Source organism: Fistularia commersonii, chromosome 24 (assembly GCF_037954325.1).
Source record: "Fistularia commersonii isolate RoL2024-O1a breed Wild chromosome 24, RoL_Fcom_v1.0, whole genome shotgun sequence".
NCBI lineage: Eukaryota > Metazoa > Chordata > Actinopteri > Syngnathiformes > Fistulariidae > Fistularia > Fistularia commersonii.
In genome coordinates, this window is record NC_141307.1 from 5,221,683 (window position 1) to 5,231,973 (window position 10,291).

General features: G+C 45.1%; 2 protein-coding genes across 3 annotated transcripts; both read left to right on the forward strand.

Moving 5' to 3' along the window:
- Positions 1–49: 49 nt before the first annotated feature.
- srfbp1 (serum response factor binding protein 1) lies at positions 50–3,925 on the forward strand. The gene is made up of 3 exons (XM_086171579.1): positions 50–140; positions 1,008–1,439; positions 1,535–3,925. The coding sequence occupies exons 2-3, from the start codon at positions 1,008–1,010 to the stop codon at positions 2,906–2,908; spliced, it is 1,806 nt and encodes a 601-aa protein (XP_086027705.1). The 5' UTR covers positions 50–140; the 3' UTR covers positions 2,909–3,925.
- Positions 3,926–4,698: 773 nt separating this feature from the next.
- On the forward strand, positions 4,699–9,673 carry e2f3 (E2F transcription factor 3). 2 transcript variants are annotated; one of them, XM_086171511.1, is made up of 7 exons: positions 4,699–5,045; positions 5,376–5,487; positions 6,294–6,519; positions 6,683–6,814; positions 7,028–7,142; positions 7,237–7,435; positions 7,958–9,673. In XM_086171511.1, the coding sequence occupies exons 2-7, from the start codon at positions 5,460–5,462 to the stop codon at positions 8,239–8,241; spliced, it is 984 nt and encodes a 327-aa protein (XP_086027637.1). In that variant the 5' UTR covers positions 4,699–5,045; positions 5,376–5,459; the 3' UTR covers positions 8,242–9,673. The 2 variants fall into 2 exon arrangements, with proteins under 2 accessions (XP_086027637.1, XP_086027638.1); XM_086171512.1 differs by lacking the exon at positions 4,699–5,045 and having other exon boundaries at positions 5,411–5,538.
- Positions 9,674–10,291: the final 618 nt, after the last annotated feature.

The following is a 10,291-nucleotide window of genomic DNA, read 5'->3' on the forward strand; positions in this document are numbered from 1 at the left end:
TGACACGCTGCGTAGCGTTTTGCGTCTGACGTCACGCCGACGTCCGGACGCGTAATTAAAAATGGCTGCCCTGGAGGATAGGGGGCGATTCGTCCAGGTTCAAGCTTGATTTTACTTTTATTTTGTCCGAACAGCTCATAGTAAGTGTTATCACAGTGCTGCTTCTTTTTTTTTTATTTTTCCAAAATGCGTTTTATCTTGACTTTAAACGTCTGTGTAGCTCCCAATTAACCAGTCTCTTGTAACTTTACACGGGAAGACGTGCGCACGCTTTCTCCACCACGTTTGTTGTTTTGGTGTTGATCGTCAATTTGACCAAGGCTTCTCTCGCTGTTTCTCTTTATTTTTTAACAATTGTTGGATGAAATCGGAGTTCAGATCGTGTAAACGGTTGTAACCTACTTGTCATTACGCTTGTCAGACGCTCTACGAGATACTGAAAAGTTCTCGGCACTTCAATTTGTGTCCGAAAATTGGTCCAAAAAGATATAATTTTCTCAGGGAGCAGTTTTAATAGAGATTCAAATTTTACACGCACCCAAACAGGATCACACATTGTCACTCCTCTTAGGATTAGACATTACAGATAACGTCTAGAAGTCTAACTCTGAACAGTAGCAAATAGTAATATAATAATAATTTATACCTATTAATCCTTTGTGGGGAAATTCCTGCTCTCTGGATGAACCATGAGCAGTTAGCTGCTGTCCATCATTGCCAGGGTAGCAGTTAAGGGTTCAGTGTCTTGCTCAACAACACTTCGACACACGAGGAGGAGCGGGGAGTGTGCCAGTTTCAGTCCTTTCCCCTTTTAATACCAATTAAAAAACTTAAAGAAAAAGATTATTTCGCTTGAACTACAATGAAGAAATTACATGGGAAGTGAAAACACGTGTCCTCAGCTAACAATTAAATGAGCGCAATGCCTTTTATTTCAGTTTAAGTGATGCGGACCAGACCGATCTGCACTATATTGTAGCCATAAATTAATTACCTTTTTTCAACAGATGATAGACCTTGAGGATTCAGTTGAGGAAATGGGGTCACACTCAGAGGAAAAACCTAATGAAGAAGTTGGAGAAGACAAGAAAGAGGAAGAAAATGGTACCGGATGTGTTAAGGTAGAGACATTTGAAGATGATGGAGCAAAGCAAGACAAAGGGAAACCAGAGGTCCCCAAAAAATCAAAGAAAGAGTTTCGATTTCGTGCCAAGTCGAAAACAAAGAAGCGAGACGAAGTCCTCAACCTGAACAACGAGGTGGTGAAAATGAGGAAAGAGGTGAAGAGAGTGAAGGCTCTGATCAGCAGGAAGCTGGTGCGTCAGATGTCAGCTCTGAAGAAGAAGAAAGGGAAGGAGGCAGAAGTAAACCAGAATCAGAAGAGAGCTGCCAGACTCCTGGAGGAGATCCATGCCTTCAAGGTGCTTATACCAGACCAGGTAGGTGTCCATGTGGAAAATACATTCAAAATCTCCATAAAAGCATTTTGAAAGCTGTGATTTGATTATGATATACCGGTAATAATCATCTCTAGGTGACCAAGACAGCCCTGGCAAAGAACCTCAACTTTGACGAGGTCTGTCGAAATCCCAAGGCCACTATTGCTGACCGAGCCACAGCGCGCATCGCCACCCACCCACAGTTCAAAAAGAAGATCGACGACATTAAAGCTGCAGTTGAAGCTTTCAAAGAGGAAAGGATGAGGGCGCTGAAGAGGGATGGAGAGAAGGGAAAAGAGCAGAGTCAAAATGGAAAGGTCAAACAGCAGTTGGCAGGTCCTGTGATTTGTAAGGAAACATATGAGGAGGCAGAGGAAGAAGAGGATGAGGTGGAGGAAGAAGAGGATGAGGCGGAGGAAGAAGAGGATGAGGCGGAGGAAGAAGAGGATGAGGTGGAGGAAAAGGAAAAAGAGGAGAATGAGGAGAGCAGCACAGTGGAGGCGAGGGAGATAACCCACATGGAAGGAGACGATCCCCTGAAAACAAAAGATTCAATAATTTCTAATGCTGAAAAAACCTCAGATCTTACTGGCCACGACCAAAGGAAAGAAGTGATGGAGACGAAGGGTCTGGGACCAACACTGAACAAAAACACCACCGTGAAATTCACAAAGAAACCACAAACGAAGCCTGCGGATAACAACCCCCCTCCGAGGGCCGAACCCAGGGCTTGTCAAACACAGGAGGATGAAGACAGCGACATTGAATCATCGGGCGATGAGGAAAAACCATACTTCGACGACAGCACCGAAGAGCGATTCCACAAACAGTCGTCCCAGTCAGAGGAGAGCGACAGCGACGATTTCTTTGTCGGAAAAGTGAGCAGATTCAAGAAAAAGAAGAAGAAGACGACGCCCGTCGTAGCGGAGAAGGTGGAGGGGCACGAGACCAAAGGGGAATCAGTAGAGACACAAAAATCCCCAGACAAGTTCCAGAGTGAACTTGATGAACTTGAGCACAGGCTGAAGTCAAAGACGACAAAGCTTCAGTCTGCATTCTGCTCTTCCTTGTCGAGTTCGAAGCCCGGTGGTGGCCGCGAGGCAGGCAGGGGCGGAAATAGATTTAGGGATCGGGGCAAGCCTCGTGGGGGCGACAGTTTCCATAGATATATTGATAAGCAAGCACAGTTCCAGACACATGAAAAAGGGCCGACAAGGAAATCTGGAGCACGGTTTGGCAAGCCCTGTCCCGAATCAGAGGAAAGGAGCGACCCCTCTGTCGCCAGGGGTAGGGGGAGGGGCAGAGGCGATGTTTTCAGGCAGTCGAATCACAGGGGTCAAGGCGCCTTTTCTCGTCAGGCACCACAGCAGGTCCTGCATCCGTCCTGGGAGGCCAGTAAGCGAAGAAAAGAGCAACAGGGGCAAATCCTGGCTTTCCAGGGGAAGAAGATCAAGTTTGATGACGACTGAGTATCATTGCTCTGCTAATGCCACACACACAAACACACTGTTGACATCAATGTCGAAAATCTCCCTTCTTCGGCTAAACCAACTTCCCTATATGTTCATGAGTTGTGCTGCTTAGTCAGTAAATGCTTAAGCAAGATATTCTCAGAGGAGACATGACTCATCCAAACAGTGCTCTTGAGATTGCGGGTCAGTCAAAAACAGACACGTAAACTCTTGAAGCTGACGGTTCCTGTTATGATTAAGGCGGAGATTCTACATGACAAAATAATTGGATCTTAGTCAATGCGATTTGTGCATAAAAATGGTAAATAATCCCCAGCGAAGCGTTTTTCTTCAAAGTAGCTCGAATTGTAGAAACATCCTCGGCATCCTGCTTGTTTCATGAGCATCACTAGCTGAATTATATGAGCAGGGAAAGAACTGCCTTGCCCTATCAATAAAAAAAAAAATCCTCTCAAAATACCAGTCTGAAGACGTTGGTCTGTGGCTCTACCAATGACAGGTGTGGTTAATGACAAAGCTTTGCAAACGACAAGCTTTTGTTTTAACGTATCAAAAACACCTTTCTGCATTTTGTTGAAATATAGTGATTTCTTTAAATCACAAAATCCCCCAATGTGAAATCCCGCTTTCAAGCATGTTTTTAGTTCAAGTTGCATACTTAATTTAAGAGTTAACAGCAGTCTTAAATACTGTTTACAGCTTGTACATATGTTTTGATTGTGTTTAACAGACAATGCTATTTCTTATCAGTGTTTTTGCAAAACTTGTTAGGTAATGGTCATTGTATTCATGAGAGGATTGCACAGGGCCATTAAACCCATGACATATTGGGGCAGATATGGATTTGTTTATTATTTTAGATTTTTGTTTTGAAAGTTACACTGGTGACTTGGTAACTACCTTCATAATTCAAGGCACAATTTCTGGGAACACCTGATGATGTAACATTTTTAATCTGAATATTTTGTGTCATTGTGAAATATATCAATGAAACCATAGTAAAAGACTGATATCTTTTCTGTCGTCTCTCTCTTTTTTTAAAAAAAACAAAAAAAAAAACAGCTCTTTCAGTATTAAGAAATGGAAAGGGACACTGATGCCTCAAATAATAAGTGCTGATGATAGATATGTCAAAAGCAGTGTGGATATACATTCTGGCAACTATTAATAGGCTTTCTCGCTTTGCTTGGAGAACATGAGCTTATTCTAATAAGATGAATAATTTATTGGGTGGGAAGATTCATATCAGTCACGTTTCCTGCAAATAAAACATCACTGGCGGCTGAGGTCTTGTCAAGTCTATTCGAAAGTAGAACTGCGTTTTAACTTTAACGAGGATTTTAGTTTGCCATATGATCTCGTCACCAAACGGCAACGCGAAGAGTTCTCGCGAGAATTAGAGTTGAACTCTTGAGACTCAATCTGGGCTAAAAATATAAACTTATTAATTTTTCCTCCACTGTTTATTTTATAATATGTATGAGTGTAAAATTGATCTTTAAGTGTTTCGCAGACAGACCAGATTTCAGTCATTTGAAATAGCATAAAATAAATACTGATGACCTGACAGTTAATTACACGAGTGACGTCACCTGTCTTTTTGTTATCTCCCTTTTTAATTTCAAAAATAATTTTCAAAAACTTTTCTTCTAAAATTTTCTGTTTTATTTTTTCCTGATTCATTTTAAGTTTCGTCTATGGCAAATCTTGAAATTAAGCGCGACCCGTCCGGACGGTTGGGTTCCTGTTCGCCTAGCATGCGGAAGTCACACGGAGACCGACTTTCCAAACGGACATGATTTGACTTTACTTAAACAAGACCAGAAGCGTTAATGTAAGAGTAAGCGGGATATAACATGTAAAAAGCACGCGTTTTAATGATGTAAATCGTTATGTGCTTTCTTCAATGGGGCTGAGTTCTCTGGGTCAAAGCACGGTTTTATTTTGAAGTCGACGTGATGCTAACGTTTACGCTCTCGTACTTCCGGTCGCCGTTCGGCGTGTTCCTACCTTTGAGCTTCGGCATCATAGATCGCCTTGTCGGCGTCCACTCTTGCGTCGTTTTCTCCCCCGATCGGCAAGGACGCGGACAACGCTGCACCCACGACCCGACAGTCACCGCGGGCGTTCGCTGGTAAGGGGCCGAACCGCAGATCGGCCGGAGACAAACTGCCGCCCGGGCCCTGGGTGTCCATGGTTGGGGGGGATGGGGAGGCTGCTCTGCAACTCGCCTAAGTGTGTGGAGAAAATGTGTTTGGTTAGACAGGAGTAGAACAGAGCAACGCAACTTGAAATTGTCAACATGTTGCATTGCTCCTGTTGACATGCAACACAACCGGGTAGTGAATGTTTGCATAGCAGCTGTAAATCACTGAGAGATGCACAGGGGACACAGTTCTCAGAATAAGAAGTCCCGAGTTGCATGCAAGTGACACACCCGGGTCTGTTTTTTTTTTTTAACCAGGAAAAGAGAAGACTGGAGCCAGAAGCCGGGGAACACCAGGACCTCCAGGATGGTACCAGGACCAGCGGGGTCACGATACCTGGGATGTCTCTGTTCCACGCCGGAGCGAAGGGTACAAGTCAAGATGATGTCTGATAACATTTAAGATAGAACATGAGAAATGGTAAAAGTCAGGGATGTAAATGGAACATAATCATTCTGTGATGTCTTCGATTCATTTGAAATTTCATTCGAAGTCTTTGCGCATAATGTAACATAGATCTGGGAGCAGGTCTTGAATGAATTGGCGATCGCTCATCTTCAGAAAAATCAGTGGAACACGACCCAGGAAAGCAGCATAAAAGGGGGCATGAAAAATCACCTGGAAAGAGTCAGTGTAAAATGAATGAAAATGGAAGTAGAATTGACAGGAAAAAGTCATAACTACAGCTCATTTGGAAATGACTGTCATATCGAGACAGCAGGAACATCATTGACAACGACTGAGGAAGTTGATCAAATCCACAACAAAATAACCTTCCAATAAAAACAAATTCATATGACGCATGAAAGTAAAGACAGAAAACCGTCAGGGAAACAGGAAAGTGTCCAAGGGGTAAAAATAACCTCTAATCACACTGAATATATATTAGGGTCCGAATAAGGGGTTTGCGGTGACTGATTTGTTTTGTTTATGATTTAGGAATGTCACAAGTCATTTCATTATATGTGGAGACATGCTGAAACCCCCCCATCACAACTTCAGCTACTTCCAAATAATGTTTGGATCAACTGTTGCCTCATTTTGATCATCCACTTTCAATTTAATTTAAGATTCACCGGACGGCTAATTCTGTGATCTCAATCACGGCGTGTTTTCAAAGAATCATCAGAACGATTGAGAAATTTGGTAATTCTCAACGCTGCCTCTCGTTCCAGCTCCCACCGTCTGTCCCCGGGCAGAGAAATCACGGTTTGACTCCTCGCTCAGCCTCCTGACGCAGAGGTTTGTGGAGACGCTGTGGCGAACCAGCGACGGCACGCTGGACCTCAACCTGGTCGCCCAGGAACTCCACGTCTCCAAGAGGCGCATCTACGACGTCACCAATGTTTTAGAAGGGATCAACCTGATCAAGAAGACCTCAAAAAGCAGAGTAGAGTGGATGTGGGTACAAGCGGCGTCCTTGGAGTGTTTAATCTATGTGCCGTGGATACGCAGTGATTTCATCTTGCTGAACCGACAGCTGTCGCTGATGGCTTTCTGAATGTGAAACGTTGTCAATTCTGTTTTACTAACTACTATTTTCACGTTTTATTTTTCATCCCAGGGGCAGCCCGTCTATTTCCGGCGCAGGGCTTGAGCTGAAGAACCTCATCGAAGAGGAGGAGAAGCTGGACGAGTTGATCCAAAGCTGCACGTGGCAGATCAAGCAGCTGTGCGAAGATCACCACAGCCTGAAATATCCTTGATCCCGACGACACATGAAATCAAGCGCGCATCTGGGCAGTGTTACCAAAAAAAAAAAAAATATACAAATACCCGCTTCCTCACACTCTGAGAAACACACGAACAGATCCCACACGATACTCATTTAAAAAATAGAGGATCACATTGGAATTCAACTGAAACAAATACTCTTTCACCTTTATTTGTCCTTCACCCCGCCGCTCACGTTTGCCTACCTGACGTACGAGGACGTGCAAATGATTCCCAGTTTGAGGGAACAGACAGTGTTTGTGATCAAGGCGCCCGCCGAGACCAAGCTGGAGGTGCCACATCCTGACGAGGTAGACTGACTCCTCCCCGCCATTCAACAATGAACAAATAAAAGGGGCTTCAAACAGCAGCCCTGAGTTTAAAAGCGCTTTACCTCATGCTCAGAGCCTGCAGGTCCACCTCAGCAGCACTCAGGGGCCCATCGAAGTCTTCCTGTGTTCTGAAAACCCCGTCCCTACCGACGGAAAGGGAGCGCCAGGCGGCGCAGGTGGCAGCGGGCCCGCCACAACCACCACCACCACCACCACCAGGAAGAAGCCTGTGTCCTCTACGCCTCACTCCATCCTCTGGATTCCTACCAAAGGTGAGGCTGACTCGGGCCAGCTCAGCCTACATTTTGAAAAAAATACACTGCTCAAAAAAATAAAGGGAACACTTAAAAAACACATCCTAGATCTAAATGAATGAAATATTCTTATGAAATACTTTGGAGGTCTGGATTAGGAATCACACTCAAAATTAAAGTGTAAAAACAAACTCCAGGCTGATCCAACTTTGATGTAATGTCCTTAAAACAAGTCAAAATGAATCTGTGTTGCTTCCTGAGTGGACACTATGATTTCACAGAAGTGTGATTGACTTGGAGTTACATTGTGTTTTTCAAGTGTTCCCTTTATTTTTTTGAGCAGTATAGTATATTTACCAATGATATAACCTTAATGTTAGATTCCAGCTTAAACTAATACGGGACTATAGGGATCCGTGTACAAAGACAATAAAAAGAGTAATCAGAAATTGTCATTTCAGTTATTTATCATTTGAGTTTACTAGCGAAGGTTTTCTCCGGTTTGCCCGTCGTCCCACTAAACTCCTCTCTCCAATCCAGACAACGCGAACCAAAACGCCGGCCTCATCTCCCACCCGCCGTCCAAGCTACCTCGACTCTCGTCGCCAGTCCGCGCTGGCGCCGAGCCCCCTCAGAAGCCGGCGCCCGTGGTCGTCAAGCCTCCCCGGGACGAGCAGCAGAGCTTCATCGCCCTCAGCCCTCCTCTGGGCCTCTCGGTGGAGGGGGCCAAGTTTATCCTGAGCCTGGCCGAGGACGAGGGCATCACCGACCACTTCTCCCCCGCCGAGCTGGACCTCCTGCCGGTGAACGCGCCCCTGCACTGACTGGCCATCCTGGCGAGACATTTTTTTGACTAACTGATAAAAATCTAGGATATCACAATGAAGAGGCTTTTTTTTTGGGGGGGGGGGGGGGGATTTTTCTCCATCGTATTGAACCAAGCGACAGGGATCCACCGTCTCTCAGGTTTGCGGCAGTCGTGGCTGGAAGCGTCGCCGCCGAGGCACATTAACAGAGAGGATCTTCCACGTGTCTTCACGCCTGACATGTCCGTGTGGGAACAAAGTGTCCTTATCCAACGGCGGAGCGTCGCCGTGTCAAAACGGGGCTCGTACCGGAGTCGGTAACGCCTCATCCTTTAGCTTAATGACCGAGATTGCGTCTGCGCCGGGGCGTCCCGGCAGCCGGGAGATTTACATCATCACTCGCCCCTTTCCCACTTTTCTGCTTGTCTTGGACTTTTGTGAGCGGGCGTCCCGTGAAGGAGGCCTGTTCTCTCTCTCACACGCGTGTGATTAACGATGCGGCGTGGCGCCTCCCCCCCCCCCCCCCCATGTCGTAAAGGTGGATGAGATTGTGCGCCTCATTACCGGGAGTGAGTCATCACCTCGCACAGATATGCAATAACGCTGCGCCGCCGCTGCAGCCTCATTACCGTGTGACTGAACTCTGTTTCGGTTACATCATTTCCTCGCCATTTTTTTTTTTTAAGCCTTTCACTGGGAGTACGACTTTGTACGCTTAAAACGGGTTCGAGAATACAGAGGATTCCCAATGCGGTGTGAAAGCTTGTCTTCTCTGTGGTGGCCAACACAAAAGGAAAAAAAAAAGGTCATTTGGGCAAAGGTGGTGCAAAAATAACCCGGTTGCGGGTTTTTTTTTTTTTTTTTTTAATAAGAGTGTTTTATCCTCCCTCAGGTTGTGCTGTGTGCTTTGTCACTGGGGGGGAGGGGGCTCAGATTTATGGTTTTCCCCTTCGATTGTTTCTCTACCTGGACTTTCCCACATTAATCGCAGCTTGCGCAGACTATTGTGTGCAGCTTCCTTAATAAAAGAATCCTTAAAATATCCTAAAAAAAAACCACTGATATGTGATTTATGTGAAACTTGCGGTCTCGACATTTGTTTTATTTCAGTCCGGACAATGTCATTAGTAATCTCAAAATAACCGGTCACACCGGTTCAAGACTTAATTTATGGTTTTTGATGGTGTGGGTATTGAGAGTTAACAAGAAGCCTGAAGTAAAACTAACTACAAATTAACTTTCGGGGTAAATATGGCCTGCTTGAGTTTGGGAAGGTGCCAATCATCTCAGAAATCCATGCAGACAAAAACCGCCCCAACAAGAGCCACCACCTGTTGTCCAAGTCCATATTCCTGATTTTTGTCACCTTAACCTCTAAATGCTGTGTCATTTCAAGCAGTGACACATTTTACAGCTCACTCATGACTTCAAATACACAAAATAAGCCAATGTTAATAGTGTTATTTGATGAAGCCCTTTTCCACCTTTGTTCAAAAGCTAAATCCTTCACGGAACAAACCGGATTAAAAAAAGTCTGCTGCCGTGTGTGTGTGTATGTGTGTGTGTGTGTGTGTGAGAGAGTCACTTCCTGGCTCCCCTGTATCCTCGCAGACCTCTCCGTCATTACTTTCAAACTTGTTTCCCAATGAAGAGGGAAAAAAAAAGACCAACATGCCCACCGGGATTGATTTTGTTCCCTTTTCGAGGGACAAATCGATGGTTACGATTGGAGGTCCAATCATTGCAGACCTGATTAAAACCGGTGGCAAACACTCCCCGTACATTAGTCGTCCTCCTCTTTGTCAGGGTTTCCCTCCCCTCTCGGTTGCATCGGCAACGCTTGGCGAGAGGTAAAGTTTCCCGTCCCTCGCTCTGCTCCTTAATCTGCTCCGAGGCCGCACTTGTGTGATCGTTGACGGGACGCTGCAGAAATTTCGAGGAAATGTGATATTTCTTTGCTGTTCTTCACTAAAATTTTGATTCCAGGCATCAGAGTGGATGACACAGGTTCTTTCAAGATAACAAGGGGAAATAGCATTTGGAAAAATTGTACCTTTATTGGAAAATA